This window comes from Lemur catta, chromosome 9, assembly GCF_020740605.2.
Source record: "Lemur catta isolate mLemCat1 chromosome 9, mLemCat1.pri, whole genome shotgun sequence".
NCBI classification, from domain to species: Eukaryota; Metazoa; Chordata; class Mammalia; order Primates; family Lemuridae; genus Lemur; species Lemur catta.
In genome coordinates, this window is record NC_059136.1 from 9,582,611 (window position 1) to 9,599,923 (window position 17,313).

Below are 17,313 nucleotides of genomic sequence, written 5' to 3' on the forward strand. Positions count from 1 at the left end.
CCAATAATCTCTCGCCTTTTATCTCTGGTGATAGAAAGATGAAAAAGATACAACTGTGCTGTCAAAGCACTCACCGTCCAGTGTAGGACCAGCCCAGCAGCTCAGCAGAGACAGCCCGCGTGGTCAGAACCACAAGGATAGGCAGCACGGCTGATCACAGAGATATAAGGACAGGCAGGGAAGAGCCCACCTCTCCCCGCCGTGAGTCAGGGCCAGAGGCAGAGCTGAGCTGAGTCTTGTCATGAGCTCTGTCATGGCTTCAGAATTCTTGGGTTAGGATTCAGTCGCTCATTAATTCATTTGTTCCATTCAGTCAGTAGTCACCGAGACCCTGCTAGGCGCTGGGGCACAGCCGTGACTAAGGCAGCTCATGTTCTGGAGCTTGTATTCTGCTAGCGGAGGCATGCAGTAGGCAAGGTCAAATCAATGGCAAGGTGAGCAGGTGCCGGCTCAGCTGCACTGAGCTGACAGGTGCACAGTTGGGAAGATGGGTCTGGGACCTGCCAGGCCATATTGATCACAAGTTGTGATCTGTATACACATGGGCTTCACTTCTAATAGTTAATGATTTTTAATTTAGAATTAGCAATTCCCAGAGACCATCGGTCCACTAATGGACCTAAAGGATGCCCCAGCAGGAAAGGAAGACAGTGTTTCTAGAAACTCCCCGGGAGCCAGAATACAGTGAGGTGAGCTATTATGCCAATAAATTTCACACGTGCCAGTGCATGAAGTGGGGCCACAGTGGTTTACATGCTTTATTTCTCCCTGAGACAAATGTTTTTGCCACGTGGACATTCCCACCTAAAACGCTATGCAGTACCACCTGACATTCCCAAACGCTTCATCCAGTTTCCAGCCTGGAAAGGCCAGGCTGCACATGCGGTGTGCTACACACGCAGTGTGCTACGCATTTGTGGGTGCAAATAAGCTGAACAGCATCGCACATATAAGAGGAATTAGCATTGCTCCCAACACCTATATGTTGCAATTTCTGATTTGTTTTGCTTGAGCTTACAAATGGGTTTCTTCTTTGGCCATCAATCTGTGTTCCCTGCCATGCTCTGCAGAGAGCAAAGGTCCCTGAGAAGAGCTGGCATTGCATAAGAGCAGCCTCTCCAGCCCCTTCCCTGCTGGGACCTAGACAGTCTTCACACACTCCTGGGACACCGTGGTGCTGTCTGCTTTGAGGCAGGTCCACCTGGGTTAAAATCCAGCTCAGCTACAGCTGAGCAGCCTTGGCACGTCATGTAACTCCTCTCAGCTTTTAACATGTGGTTGTCTGGTTTAATCTTTTTTTTTTTTTTTTTTTTTTTTAAGAGATAAGGTTTTGCTCTGTCACCCAGGCTGGAGTACAGTGGCACAATCAGTTAAATGCAACCTTGAACACCTGGACATAAGTCTTCCTAGTAGCTGGGACTACAGGTGCCTATTACCATACCCAGCTGATCTTTTATGTTGCCCAGGCTGGTCTCGAACTCCTGGGCTCAAGCGATCCTCCTGCCCCAGCCTCCCACAGTGCTGGGATTATATATGTGAGCTGCTGCACCCAGCCTGGTTTCATCTTTACAGCAGCTGCCTAAGTCGGTGTCACTGAGTATTCCCATTTATGTTAGTATGTGAGGAAACCGAGCTTTGGTGATAGGAATTTCGGCCTGTGGTTCACTTTTCAGGGCACTCCCCCAGAACAGTGGGCTTCAGAGGTCTATTTCTGACAGCTGGCCATCAGTTGGGTTTGCAACCCTTATCAGTTGAAGGATGGAAAGCCCAGAATCTTGTTCCAAAACAGCCTACAAGTCCTCATCTTATAGTGACTGTCATAACTGTTTTGCAAAGCAAAAGAATAAATGCTTGGGTTTGCTGAACTCCAGCATTTCCCGCAGGTGGGAGCCTGCCCAGCCAAGGTACATGTTTGCATCTCGGCTGTACCACCAAATAACTTTCCCTTTAAGCCCTGGCTCTGATGCCCGCCTCCCTGCTCTTGCTCTGTGGACGACCCATTTCTCAGGACACACCCCGTGTCCATCCTGTTGTGTCTAGCACTGTCCTCTCCTCCCCTTTCCTGCGTGGTAAGCCGTGTGTGGGTGGGCACTGCACCTATTGTGGCCTCCTCACTCTAGTAGATGCTCAGAGTTTGCAGAATGTCTTGGAAAGGCTGCCTCTGGAGGGAGGAAGGAGTTCGGGGGACTGTAATAAACACACAGTATTATCTTCAGCTGGTGTGTTAAATCTCATACCCATGGTTCTGTGTTCCTTGCAAGTTGTCTCCAGCGTCACTGGTCCTGAGAGGCCTTGATGGCCAGGTCCCAGGTCCCTTCTGCAGCCACATGTCCATCTGCTTTCTCTCTCAAGCTCTGTGTGGTCTCTGGAATGCACCAAGCACTCCGCTCTTTGCTACCGTTTCTCCCTGGAACGCCCTTCCTCCCTGAGTTCACTTCCGGGCTGGACACTGTCCTCAACCTCCCCAGGAAGCACCCCCCACAGCCCCTCTGTGCATGCCCCCACGTGCCCAGTGCTAGACTAGCTGCAATTCCTCTGTCCCCCACATAACCCCTGCAAAGCACTGGCTACCGCATTGCCGCGGTGGTCTGTCTGCTTGTCCGCGTCTGCCCAAAGATTGTGGGTTCTCCAGGGACGGAGTTCTTGTTTGTGTGTTCATTTCCCGTGCAGAGCACAGTGCCTGGCACATAGGTGATGCTAGTTGAATGAATGAAGTAACAAATGAACACCTTCTTGCCAGCATGCATGCGTGTGTATGTGTGTGTGCTCACATGTACACATGTGCACTGTGCCCACTTACACATACCAGTAGTTAATGTTTGCTTTCAGTGCATTATATTTAATCCTCCAGTCTTGTGAAGCGTTGCTGCCATTTTACAGGTAATTAAAGCTTAGAGATGGAGAGGGAAAGGCATTCAAACCTCAGTGAAGGCCCCGATGTCTGTCTTTCTGACCATGACATTGCACCACCATTTCTGACCGTAAACAGATGCTCTCTTAAATAAGAATCAGTGGCATCTGGGCCAGGCACGGTGGCTCACGCCTGCAATCCTAGCACTCTGGGAGGCCGAGCGGGCAGGATCACTTGAGCTCAGAAGTTTGAGACCAGCCTGAGCAAGAGCAAGACCCTGTCTCTACTAAAAATAGAAAAATTAGCCAGGAGGCCGGGGCGGGAGCATCGCTTCAGCTGAGGAGTTTAAGGTTGTAGAGAGCTATGATGATGCTATTGCACTCTACCCAGGGTGACAGAGCAGGACTCTGTCTCAAAAAAGTAATTAAGTGGCATCACCAGGTGCTAAGGGCAGAATGTACTAAATCTCCAGCGGTAACCCCAAAAGATGGGTCTTCCAGACAAGGCTACAGCCTAAGAGGGAGGGAAGAACCGACTCCCTGCAAGTGCTGGCCCTTCCTGACCCTCTGCTAGGTGTTCTAGCTGGGACAAATGTTAAGTGCACCAGAGGTTTAAAACCCGAAGGGAGAACCCTGCCTTTGATCAGTGAAAGAGCAGGGCAATCAAAAGCTGAGCACTCTTGTCTCTGAGCGCTTCGCACTGACTGCCAAGTGGTCTCTTCCTATCCCAGAAAAGACAGCAGAGCCTAGTGACAGCAGGTGACAGCTGAGCAGGCGGGGCTGGGGCCTCAGACTCAGAGTCTTTAAAACCTAGTCTTAAAAACCTTAAAAATCTAGGGGATGATTTGTGATTTCCTGAGCTCTTGCATGGGCCTCCTTTTTGGCCCCCACAGTTGACTGAGGGGATGGATGATGTCACTAATCTCTGTGCCACCAATCGGGGATCACGACATCGGAGCTGGCAGGGGTGGGGGAGGTGGCAAAGGGTGGGGGTTGTTAAAACAGGTACCCAGGTTCCTGTGCCTGGTGGTGCACCCAGGTCTCCAGACTCCAAATCTCATGCTCTTCCCAATGTTTCCCACTCTGGGAGGCAGTGGTGAAGGATTCCATAAATTATTAAAGAACCAACTAAGGGAAAACGGAATCAGCCTGGCGTCCATGTGACAGCAGAAGCCCTTCCTGTGTCTGAGAAGCTTCTGTCCTTTCTGCTCAGCATGTGCCCCCTCCAGAAGAGGCCTTAGAGCCCCAGCTCTGGAGGGGCTTCACCTCGGGAGGAGCTGAAATGTGTCCGGGCCCTGGGTGCATCCCACCCTGCCCAGCGTGGTCCATCACTGGCTTCAGCCGATTTTACCGCCTAAATCTCTCCCCAGCCTGCTCTTGGTCTCTCCCACACTCCAGCGTGCCCCGGCCCCTCCGGTCTGTTGTCCGCACTGTGATCTTTCCAGAACACCTCTGGTCATGTTGCCACCTCCTGCTTTAAGGGATGGAGGCAGAGTCCTTTCACAGTATCCAAGTTCCTCCAGCCCATTCTCACGCCACTCCTGCCTTTGTGTCTCCTACAGCCACCTCATCCACCTTCTTTTATTCCCCTCTATTCCCCTGGCCCGCTTCCTCCTGGGACTTTGCACTTAGAGTTCCCTCCACTGGAATCCCGATCCCATCTTCCGACATTGGCTCACGTGTCCTTCCTTACGTTGGTTTTCCTGACCTCCTGATGTATCCCTTCCACGTCATAATTTGACTTTATATGTGTGATTATTCACTTACTCTGTAAGTTCCAGGAGGGTGGGGACAGCTTCCCTTTCTGTGCATGTCCTGGTACGTAGCAGGTGCTTAGTGCCTGCTATTCGGCAAGTGGAGGAATAAACGGATCACTGGACATGCATTGCCAAGCCCAGTGCACTTTGCTGCTTTCCGCAAAGCTACTCTTCTCCCGCTTCCCACCCAGCGTTTAGGCCTGTGTTTGACCCATCCGTAGATACAGGCTTGGTGACAGCGTCACATATCCTGGCTGCCACTGCTGGATCACCAGTGACCCACCTGTGGGGCGGAGGGTCTGTTCCTGGCACCCTGGCCGCTGAAGCTAAGAGGGTGTGCCAGCCCCATCGCTGAGGCCGACATGCCCGGGTGACTTTGGGCTTGGTGTTGCTACTTGCCCGTCTTCTCATCTTTTGGCAGGTGTTTTGGGTCTTGGGCAGGGGGCACGTTCACCCCTCCACTTCCTGCTGTGCTTCCCACTGTCCGGCAGGAGCTGCAGGTTTGCCTGGCCACGGGACCCAGCTCACACCTCTGGCTTCTGCCTCAGTGGCCCATCTCCGTCCTTCGCCATTTAGCAGTCAGTTTGGGCTATTTTGTTGTTATTCAGGGCCCTGTGCCTGCCAGCATAATGCTATTGTGAGGACCCTGGTGGTCTGACCGCCCTTGTTGTGCAGGCTCAGGGGCTGTTTTTTATCATGTCTTCAGTACTATTCTCTCCTTGTGTGGATTTCCCATTAAAATCTTTCTTGATTCTGTGGTGAAGGAGAACTTCTGCCCTCCCAAACACTTGGAATCCTGTGCCAGGCTGTGGTTACATTCTTTGTGTCACAGGAGTAGTTTTTACACATCCCCAAGTACTAGGCTGGTCAGTGGCTTGATTATGTTCCTGTCAGTGTTGGGGGGCCTGTGGCAACAGGCACTTAGATAAGCTACAGCTGCGCTTCCCAAGTTGTTTCAGCAAAGCAAGCGAGATAAACACATGGGAGGGCCCCTAGCACGAGGCCTGGCTCGTTGGCACTCCCGAAGACTGTGTTGAATGAAAGAATGAAGGGAATGTTAGAAGGCAGCATTTCCCAAAGGGTGTTCCTTGGAGCAGAGTCCTCTAAGATGCTCGTGGAAAAACAAAACAACAGTAACGAAGGGTAGGGGGTGTGGTTACATGTCCGTGTGAGTTTGGGAAACTCTATACCGTGTGACCCTCTGGGAGACACCTGCTTTCTGTTGGCGTATTACAGGCTCCCAGGAAAGTTGGCTGACTCTGTTTTACTCCACATTACTCAGACTTATGTGACTATAGAACTCTTTTATTCACGTTAGCTCTTGTGGCCACTTGGCGAATGCTGCCAGGATACAGGGTAGAAGGTGGAGAGGCCCCGCAGGAGGCTGGAAGGAATGTGCTGAGGACCACAGAGGGGGAGGACTCGAAGACACAACTTTGGAGGTTGTAGCATTTCAGCCCGATCTGGAAGGATAAGCAGAAGCCCCACGGGTGGAGACAAAAGGGCTTCGGGATGGGAGGCAGGTGTGAGCAGAGGCTCGTGAACAGGAACGCCCGAGATGCGGCTAGAGACAGACAGCTGGCGTTGAAGCACAGGATTTAGAAAAGGTCACGGTAGAGGGAGACAGGGGGCAGCTCCTGCACCAGCAGAGTTCCTGCTATCTGAAGCTCCCAATAAGACCTTGACAAAATTATGAATGAATTATTGAAAACCTTGGCATTTCCCTTCTGAAATATCTGGACTTTATTGTAATGAGCCATTGTTTCCTGGCCGGGAGGGGGGGGGGGGCGGGGTTGAATCAGCATCACCTGCAGAGTTTCCTGAAACACCCTTATGTGTGGGTCACACCCCGGAAATTCTGGTTCTGTGGGTGGGGATAGAGGGTCCAAGTATCTGGATGTCCTCACAGCCCCCCCAGATGATTCAAAGCGAACTCTCAATTGCAAATGAATTCTAGAGGCAATGGGGGGGGGGTCTTTGAGTGGTCGCCACCTGGGGCTAACAGCTCCTCCTGCAGTTGTACCTAAGTTGACATGGCAGGGGCCTCACTCACCGAATAAGCTTGGGACACTCTGTGCCCCTCTTGGAGATTCAGTGGTGGCATTAGACATTGATGGTCTGCTGTAAACCTAAGGCTTCAGGAAACAATGTTATGAAACCTAGGCTTCAAGATGGGCATTTACATCAACCTGGCTGTTGGACTCCACTATTTCTTCTCTGCACATTACTATTTCTCTTTCTAGATTTCCCAGGAGTGAATTTTCAGAGGGTTAGAGTTTTCACGAATGCTAAGTGCCGCCAGCCCTGTACCACTGAGGTGGGGCACCGATCTCCCAGAGAAGGTTCTCAGGGGCTATTGAGGAGTAGCAAACATGACCGTTTTCTTACAAAAGACTCTCTGTTCCTTTAGTCTTTTTCTTCCTGCTGCCTGTGACATAGGAAGACAAAATATTGGGTCTGAATAAGAGGTTGCTGCCTCCCAGGCTCCCTTCATCTCTGCCGTCCTGCCACCAGCCTGCACTTTTCCGACTTCGCGCTCCGGAGGGAGGGAAGGTGACTGGGTTGACACCAATTTGGAGCTGCAGCTTGCCAAAGCTCACCGTGCCTCTGCAGACACTTGGTTCTTGCTTTATTTTAGTACCTTTAATGGCATTTTCCCCCCTGATTTTTTATTTTATTTTTAATTATTGTGGGAATGCAAATCAGTGCAACCACTATGGAGAACAGTTTGAAGGTTTCTCAAAAAACCTGAAAATAGAACTACCATATGACCCAGCAATCCCGCTGCTGGGTATGTATCCAAAGGAGGGGAAATCAGTATATCAAAAAGATACCCGCACTCCCACGTTTATGGCAGCACCATTCATAACAGCCAAGATTTGGAATCAATTTAAGTGTCCATCAATGGATGAGTGGATAAAGAAATTTTGGTTCTTGCTTCAAATTGGCTAATGGGCAGCTGGATGACTTTTTCGCTCTTGAGGCTTCTTGGTGAGGTTGTAAAGAGTTGGTGATCTTGAAAGAATCAATTGAATTGTAGTTATCCAGTTTTCCCAGCACTATTTATTGAAAAGAGATTGTTTTCTCCGGTGTTTGTTTTTGTCTGCTTTGTCAAAGATTAGATGACAATATGCGGATGGTTTCATCTCTGGGTTCTCAGTCCTGTTCCAAAGGTCTGTATCTCTGTTCTTGTGCCAGTACCATGCTGTTTTGGTTACTGTAGCCTCATGGTAGAGCTTGAAGTCTGGTAGACTGATGCCTCCCAGTTTGTTCTTTTTGCTTAAGATTGCTTTGGCTATACGAGGTCTTCCCTGGTTCCATACAAAACGTAGAATTATTTTTTCTAGATCTGTAAAGAATGAAGATGGTCTTTCGATAGGGATTTTATGAGAATTGATGGCTCTGAGCTGTCCTAGCCAATCCACACCACGCTGACATTTAGGTTTCATTCTGAACACTTGTTTCTGGTGCTAAAAGGTTTTGTATTTGTTCACTGAAGCCACAGCCTTCTCTGTACAAAGGAAGCATCACCCTCTGCCTCTTACCTACAGAAGATGAGCAGAAGGAAACCTCGTAGCTACTTCTTTCAGACCTGCCGTGAGAAGGTGCCAGGAAGCTCCCCCGGGTTCCTGAACAGCCCGGGGCAGAGGTCAGGAGGCAAACTCATCTGCAACAATGAGGTGCGGTGGGCCTGAGGCTGGAGCCAGAGGCTGCCTGGCCTGGGGCCGCTACGTGCATGGTAGGGGCTTGCCTCCAGACAACTTCCAGACACTGTGGGCCTCCTCTTCCTCCCTGGATGTTCCCCACTCCTACCCAAGGGGGTGGTTTAGACATCTCCAGAATGGACAGTGGGAATAAAGAAGAGACTGTCATTCTGGATTCTGGCCCCACAGGCAAGGAATCGTTGACTCTGACTATAAAAGCTTACTGTCCCCACTTCCACCACGGACCTTGGACCTGTGGAGTGGCCCTGGTGGTTGCATCATAAGTTTGTCCTCTTTCCTTTCAGCTCATGTTTCTTAAGAGGCTGTAACAATTACCCTTCAAGACTTTGTGATCCATTCATTCATTTATGTGTTGAAGTCTTTAATCCACCTTGCATCTGGTAAGCATCTGCTCTTACCGGGCATGGTGCCCACCTCTAATGATGGAGCTGCTCTATCCCTGCTCTCGGGTGGCTCCTCGAGTGGGAGGCAGAGCAGGACCCTGGCCAGGGCGCCCAGTGGGGGCCTTCATGGTGGTGATGGCAGCCTGCACGGGGCGCGTTGGGAACCAGCTCGGGGGCTGCTAAACGTTCGTGCTGTGCTGTTCCACTTTATTTTTCCCAGTGTTTGCTCTACCTTGGATTCACACTGGTCCCTCTGTTATAAGGTTTTTCCACATCTTCATTATTTCTTCCTTCCTCATTATTTTTTTTTAAGTTATGATTTGAAAACTGTTATTGATGTCATTCCAGCTCCCTCTGCCTCTCTGTTCTCTTCTGTTCATGAGTCTTATGTGTTGGGAAGCCCGTCATGGCCACTCAACTTTCAGAAAAACAACTGTATCCATTAGCAATAATTGTGTCTTGGATAAACCTCATTGGCTACGATACTACCACTGCCCAAAGCTAGAAAAAAACAACTTTTTGTTGTTTCAAATCCCCACGAAAAACCTGAAGAGTAAGAGTGTGGACTTTGGAATCCAGGCTGCCTGAGTTGGAATCCGCCCCCTTCACCCCCCAGCTTTGCGTTCTTGGGCAAAGTGGGATTTCCAGCCTCTCAGAGAAGCCGCAGTTTCCTTGTGTCTGAAATGGTGATAAGCCGACCTGCTGTTGGTTGTGAGAGTTAACTGAAAAATGCTTAGCACTGTCTCCATCGAACATTGAGAGCCCGCCAAGCCTTGGCTGTCACTGTGACAATTACTGAGCGTTTGCATGCAATGGCTTCATCTCCCCGTCTTGGGATCCTTGACACTGGTGTATTGACAGCAATGTTATTAAAGGAAAAGAAAGTCAAGGCCAATTTCAGTGGAGAGATTAAAGGCAGAAATACCCTGAGAGGCGAGTGGAGTACGTGCTGAGCCCCACAAGGACCAATTCCTGGGGCACCTCCGGTTCCTAGGAAGGGCCATGGATGGGTGCTGTTGCCTCCTGGCCTGGCCTGTCGTCGGGAGGAGGGAGGTCTCCTTGGAAGCCTTGGCTCCAGTGCAGGCTCCAGGAGCTCAGCTCCCCACCTGTGCAGCTGCGTGCCCCCTGCCCTGGGCTCTTCCCTGTTCTGCCTGCTCACCAGCACGTGCAGACGCATCCCCACGGCAAGACTGGCGCTCTCTCAGCCCCAGGGAACACGATAAATGGCGAGTAGCCTGGGGGCTCCCGCCCTGCTGTGGCCGTGGATTACTTCTGTTTTTATCAATTACTATGATTCCTGCTGAGCTGGCGCCTGTGTGCCAGAGAAACCAGGCCACATGCTTTACGTTCACGGGTCTCCTTGCATCCTTACAGCCATCCATTGGATGGAGTCATGTGCTCCAGTCACACTTCTACCAAGTCTTAAAGGCAGAATCCAAATCCCCCTTACCTGGCTCCCAGACCAGGTTCTTAGCTGTTCTGTTCTACAGCTTCATTCAGCAAAAGGTTTTCTGCAGTGCAGGCTCCTCTTTTGGCTCTCCGATCCCTCCTTTTTGTTTCTCCTAACCTCTCTCTGTCTCAGCTCTCGTCCTTCAAAAAAACATGGACTAAGCCCCAGATCCATGCCACATCTGGTCATTTTCCCCAACCCGAGTGGAATTTCTTGTTATTAATATTATTGCTAAGAATTAAGCTGCTCCTTTGACTACCAGGAGTAGCCTGCTTGTTTCATCTTCAAACCCAGAGCAGAATAGCACACCGGTTCCAGGCACATGCTGTGGCGGCAGGTGCCAGGGCTTTGAGTTTCTCCTACGCCGCTCTGACCCTGGGGTCATTTTCTGCCTCGGTTTTCTCATAAATGGGGGATCTTACTGGTCCCAAGATCCCAGGCTGCTTGTGAGGATTGTGTGAGTTGGTTCATATGCCATTAGCCAGTATTTGGCACATAGAAAATGCTCTGTCGACGTCAGTCCTCATGACTTCTTGAAACCTGCCTTTCTCCCTCCTGAAGGACCCACATGTTTCCAAGAAGTCTCAGTCCTATAGGAATGTCTTTTGACGGACTAGTCGTGGGAAACCTGTTTCCCCTAGAGACCACTCTGCTGCTGCTGTTTCCAGTCTGTTGGTGACAGCACCAGGCTCCCGATGAGAGTGCAAAGCTTTCCCGGCTGGTGAGACTCCGTAACTCGAGCCAGCCTACATCCCGCCCTCAGCTCCCAGCATTGGAGGCTAAATCAGTAGGTGGCCTGGTGTGGCCTTGGTTCACCAGTTTCTGTTTGCCTGGGCCACCTCATTAGCTACTGCCTCCTTGGAGTGTTAGAATTTTATGGGCTTAAGAATCCATTTGAAGGAAAAAGCTTAAAACACTGGGGTAGCCCCAGGATCCAGCTGATTAATAGCCCTTCTCAAACTGGGGCTTTTGGAAGGTAGGCTGAACCTTTGAGAAGGGATCATTTCAGGGTGACACGAGTCTTCACAGTAAAACTGGGGATGGGAGGAAGAACCTGGGAGGAAAATAGCTGAACACAAGGGAAAGCTGTCATTTCTGGAGGCAGATCAGCTTCGTAGAGGGAAAAAAGATGTTCTTCATGCAAATGAGGCCCACTGAGGCTTCCTGGGCCTCCAGTCAGATGATTCTCAAACTTAATGATTTTCACATCTAATACAAGGAGAAATTAGTCATTAGATATTAAGACAAAAAGAGGCAGACGCCTATCTCAATAAGGAGTCCTTCCCACTGAAGTGGAATTATCTCTGGAGTAATTAAATTGCTTGCTGAAGTATAAAAACGTTCCGTTAACCGCAGTTGCCTTTGCTGAACGGTGCCTTCCTCATCCCCAAACAAATCATGCTGACTCTGAACAAGGACAAGGAGATACCGGGACATAAACAGATAATGTGATCAAATTCAAATCATCATCAGTGTCATTTCGGAGCCAGAGAACAAGGTTCCTACCTGTCGGATGTGGAGGCGTCGGGTGTCAACCCAGCAGCAGTGTTATTTGTGACCAAGTGGGGCCGCAGTGCCTTCTTTGTCTAGAGTCCCAGAATCTGAAATTCTGCACCCTAACAAAGGATAGGAAGCCTACAACAAAAACATGGCAGAGAATGGTTTTCCTGGCATGTCCCCAACCTGCCTACTCAGTGTTGGCAATGTTTTCAGATTTGAGATACCTTAATTACAAAAGAGCACTGATTGAGTAGCAGTGTTAGTACCTGCCAAAACACATAAACAGGCCTTTCGAATTCATTCATCACAAGAAGGTGCAGCAATCACCTGATGTGATCCATACTGCTGTCTCTACAGTGTGAAGCTTGGTGACATGAACAACCAGCCTCCTGCCACGGGTACATTACACCATCACAGTGTGCCACGTGCTATAGCAAATCATCCTTCTGTACGTGAAAATAAATGATTACCTCATTGTCCTCTGTTCATCCCCAATGTATTCATCTTCTGTATTTGTTAAACCCACATTTTTAAATATTTCAGTCAGCATTCCTCTAAATATTTGCACAGTACTTCAAAAAATAATGTGGATTTAACAAAGGAAAGTTTCCCAACATATAAACACACATTTTAAAGGTAAATAATTCTAGACATTTATTTGAAATATTTCTAAAAATTCAGATGATTGTAAATGTTTGAAACTGTAAAAAAATATATATATAGACACATGGGAAAAGGCCAGTCCACTTAAAATATAGCAGGATATGAACATAAGAATACCATGGATTTAAAGTTGTTTCTTCACCATCTTTAATCTCATTCATAGCCTTTTTAAAGTTTTTATTTTATTCTTAAGGGTGCATTTATTTAATCACTTGCCTTCCTAAGTTTTCAGTAATTTTACAAGGAACCATCACAGGACAGCCGAGGCCACCAGCTCTGGTTGTCATCTGGTTGTGACATAGGACCAATATGGTTGCCCGGGACACAGTAGTTCTGAGCCTTCAGTCACCTGGCTCAGTCTATTTCCATGACTAAGTTCCTTTCATTGTGTCAAAGAGCCCTTAAATCCCCACCTCTTATATAGATTTTCATGTTTGAAAGGTGGTACTTTCCTAGAAATGATACATTTTAAGTATTGTATATCTGCCAGTTCTTGACCCATTGTTTTGTCATTTTGATTTATTGAGCTTGCCTGTTAACATTATTAAAAACTTATGTATTCTCCATTATTATTTTATTCTAATTAGTGCAGCCGTTTAGAGGTTTCATCTCCTAGGAGATGAGATTGAGCCTGTGTAATTAGCTCTCTTCTTGAGGACAGCTGGTTAATTCATCACCTTGGAAGGCACCGTTAGACTCCCTGCCCACCTGAGCGTTTGGTGTGACCACGGGCACTGATTGGTTTTCCTAGACTTGATATAGCACTTGTTTCATCTGGGACTCAGTGTTTTATCTTTTCCATTTTTACAGGTGACAACAAGTACACCACATGTCAAACATTCCACATTATCATGATTACAGCCGAACAGAGTTCCCTTACATGAGTGTCTGGTGCACCACCTTTACAGTGTTTGCCTTACTTGTGTTCCACCTACACTATTGTGTATGCAAAGCTTCTCTTTAAATAAATTTAAATCTACTTACTTCTTTTAACCTAGCATTGTCTTGAACCATAGTAGCCATGGAACCTCACATTTGATGTATGAGCCGTATTTCAGTTCATGTTTTTGTAAGTACACTTCAAAATAATGGCATAAATATTGATGTGACAGGATTGTCCTTGGACCCCCAGAGCCCTCTTGCAAACTGCCAGGAAGGACACACGGTGGTACCATAAGTGAGGAGACCACGCTGAAGACCATGTGCCAAGGATTCTGAGTGCTGGAAATATCCAAATAATGTGCTTCTTTTCAGAGGATTTTAAAAAATGAATCTCCTATTTTTAAAAGCGCCAATGTAAGGGGAAATCTTAGTGGCTCATAAAACCACAGGCTTTAAGAAAAATAGAATACAAGAAAATAATATTGAAATGCACGACTTCAGCAGCACCTGCTTTCCGGATCTGTCAGTATTTAAAGTGGTGCACGAGCCCCAGAGTGCTTTGCCCACCACCGACTGCCACAGGAACCCTGAGCCCTGAGCACCCGGGGCTGGGTGGCGTTTCTTCTAGGGTGGGTTGGGTGATGAGAAAAACCCGCCTGGGGAGGAGGAAACATATGTGGCACAGACCCGTAGAGGGAACTGCCCCAAGCACAGAGCAGGGAGGACCTGGGTGCAGGTGAGAAACAGCAGGAGCTGCTGGGGCTGGACTGCAGGGGGGATGCGGGGTGGGGTGGGGAGCGTGATGGGGGCCCTGAGGGTCAGACCGTGGGACACGGCGCAGAGTAGGGATTTTGGCTGTTGTGGCATTTTGAGCGGGAAACAGATGTGAGTTGATCCCACTGGCTACCATGGAGGGAGTGAGTATATTGGATCAGGAGTGGAAACCAAGACTTTAGCTGGGTGGCTGTAGCAGTCCCCAAGGGAAAGCTGATGGAGCTTTTGCCAGGGAGGTAGCTGTGGAGGTGGTGAGAAGGGGTTGGGTTAGGCACATACGTATTTTGGAGAGCACTAGAATGTCATTTCTTTCTTGAAACTGTTAAGATTATATTTTCTTAACACACACACATATATATAGTTAGATATATTCATCATTAGGTATACTGACATATGTTTAGATACATTGATATTTATCGCGCATAACATATGTGTTATATTTTTCTTTTGAGAAACAAACCCCAAACTTTTTTTTGGGGGGGGGCAGTGTGGAAATATCTTCTGATTGTTCAAAATATATTTTAATGTTTGCAGTGGACTGTAAGAAAAGTCATGGTATAAGCTCTTCTGTTTTAGAAGAAGATAGTTTGGCAAACTGTTGGCATACGTTTTAAAGCAGAGTTTTCAGTTACAGGATACAGGGTTTGGCCTGAGCAGCCAGGTACCTCCTGATGCTGTTTGCTGAGATGAGCAAGAATGAGTCCAGACCCCTAGAGCAGGAGGCTCTAAGACGGGAACACACAGTGTGACCCGGACCTTCTACTTTCTCTCCACCCACAGTGATCCCGAAGGTCACCAAGCACCTGCTCTCAAACCCTGTGTTCACCTGCATCATCCTGGCCGCCTGCATGGAGATTGCAGTGGTGGCTGGCTTCGCTGCCTTCTTGGGGAAGTACCTGGAGCAGCAGTTTAACCTCACCACCTCTTCTGCCAACCAGCTGCTCGGTGAGTCCGTCCTTCAGTCCTCCTGAGAGGCCGCGGGAGGCTGTCGTGAGTGTAACATGCTGAGAATTTGCTGAACCCCACTGAAAAGCCCAGTGCTGTGCTGGGCCTGCAGCAACAGTACACATGTGATCTCTGTACACAGGAATTTCAGAGTACATTCTCAGGGTAAGATCTGCCTGCCTGAGGAATCCCTAAAAGTGCATGATGATAAAGAGCAAAAATATGAAATGTACATAGAAAGCATTGTGAGAGGCCAGGAAGTCGATAGACTGATGAGAACTGGAAAATTTGGGGAAGATAAAATGAAGGAAGAGGACAGTAAGGATGAATCTTGAAAGGTTAACAGGTTTTTGTCAGGCACATAGGAAAGCAAGGATGTTCTTGGCAGCCTGGAGCCCATAGTTAGCCTTACACTCCCCACCCCTCCCGTGTCCATGGCAGACATAACTAATGGAGCATGGCACTCCTCCCAAGCTCAGGCATGGCTCTGCAGTGCTTCTCAATAGTGGACTACAAGTGTCTACTCAATTGTTTGGTGGTGGCACACTAAAGAAAACCAATTTGCCCTCATGAGAGGCAGCATGGCTTTAGGCAGGGTGAGGAATGTAGTCTCAGAGCATGTCTTAGTTTGCTTTTCTTTTTGTGACAACATATTCTCCCCTTTCTCAAATGACCAGGAAGCTGAGCTAATCAGCTTAGATGTTGATTCACAGTGGAGAGAAGAGACATAGCAGTTAAAGGCAAGGGAAGAGTCGAGGATGGCTCTCCGGTTGCTATCTTGGACAGCTGGTGGTACCATTTGTGAAAACTAGAAATGGGAAAGAAGAGTCAGGTCTGGGGCAAAGGTTCTGAGTTCAAACATAGAAGATACTGAGTGTGAGTTGCCTCTGGTTTATCTGGGTTCAGTTAAGGGTTCAAGAAGGGACAGTAATACATATATTATACATAGTAATAGAGGTTCAATTGCATCAGCATGTGGGTGATAGTGGAGGACATGAGAGTGGAATTTGCATAGGGAAAATCTGTAGAATCAGAAAAGGACAGGTGAACCCCCAACCTGAGGACATAGAGGAGTCTGCAGAGTTTAAGACACAGCATCTGAAAGAAATCCAGGGAGCGTGGATCATGGGAGTAACGGGCAGGATGGTTCTAAGAAGAAAGAAGCAGCCAGCAATGTGAGCAGTCAAGCAAAATGAGGGCCCCCGTGTCTCAGTTGTCTTTAGCAGTGAGGATGCCCTACAGCCTGTGCCAGGGCCGAGTCCCTGGAGTGGCGCTGGTGAAGCCATTCTGTGGTGTGGAGAGCATCCCATGAGAGGGAAGGAGTAGATAGCACAGGGATTAGCAGGCAGAGAAAGGAGAGAGGACCCATGTGTTGGCATCAACAAAGGGGAGTGGTGATCGTGTGTTTGCTAGGACAGGAAAGACTAGAGCAGGGTTCTCAGCAGAGGGAAAGGAGCCAGCAGATTTGCAGAAGACAGAGGGAATGTGGGGGGACAGCCCTTGACAGAGGAGCTCACCTGTTCTCCTGAAAGAGCAGAGGAGGGACACATGATGGGGGCTCCTGGTACAGCCAGGTGTGTGGAGGAGGAGCTCCAGCCCTGCAGACTCCATCTTCTCTGTTAAGTAGGAGTCAGATCACCTGCGGAGAGGAATGGGCATGTGATGTTTTCTGATCATCTCCTTTAAAGTCGCACTTCACAAAATGGCCAAGAAACAAATGCAAAGGTGCTCACCATCATGAGTCATCAGGGAAAGACACATTGAAACTGCAGTGGGATCCAGCTACACATCCACCTGACTGATAGTAGCAAGCATTGGTGAGGATGTGGAGCAACTGGAACTCTGTGTGGTGCTGGTGGGAACGTGACTTGGTGCGGTCACTTTGCAAAACTCTTCAGCAGTACCTGTGAAAGCTAAGCATATGTCTGCGCTGTGATCCATCAGTTCTTTTCCTGGGCATCTATCCAACAGAATCAATGTTTAGGTTCACTCATTAGTATAGCGTATATAACAATGTTCAGAGCCATTTTATGCATAATAGCCCCAAACTGGAAACAACCCAACTGTCTGTCAAGAGTAGAATGAGTGAAAACATTATAGAATGTTCATACAGTAGACTATTGCACAGCATGAAAAAGAAAGAACTTTGCTACATGCCTCAATGTGGTTGAATCTCACAGAGTTGAAAGACGTCAGACTCAGAACATATTTATGTGAATTAAAAAGAGGAAGAGTTAATTAAGGTGATAGAGCCCAGAATAGTGGTTACCCTTGGTGGGAGCTAAGTGAAAAGGACGCACCAGGGAGACTCCTGGGCTGCTAGGAATGTTCCAGCCTTTATCTGAGCAGTGGTTACACTGTTCTCTTAAGCTTTGTGTACTTCA

General features: G+C 48.4%; 1 protein-coding gene across 2 annotated transcripts in view; it reads left to right on the plus strand.

Annotated features, from left to right (window-relative positions):
* Positions 1-17,313, plus strand: part of SLCO3A1 (solute carrier organic anion transporter family member 3A1) — a 285,640-nt gene that overhangs the window by 225,293 nt on the left and 43,034 nt on the right. For both annotated transcript variants that reach the window (XM_045561769.1, XM_045561768.1), the window contains exon 5: positions 14,765-14,929. In XM_045561769.1, the coding sequence (XP_045417725.1) occupies positions 14,765-14,929 (165 nt within the window). The remainder of the gene's footprint in view (positions 1-14,764; positions 14,930-17,313) is intronic.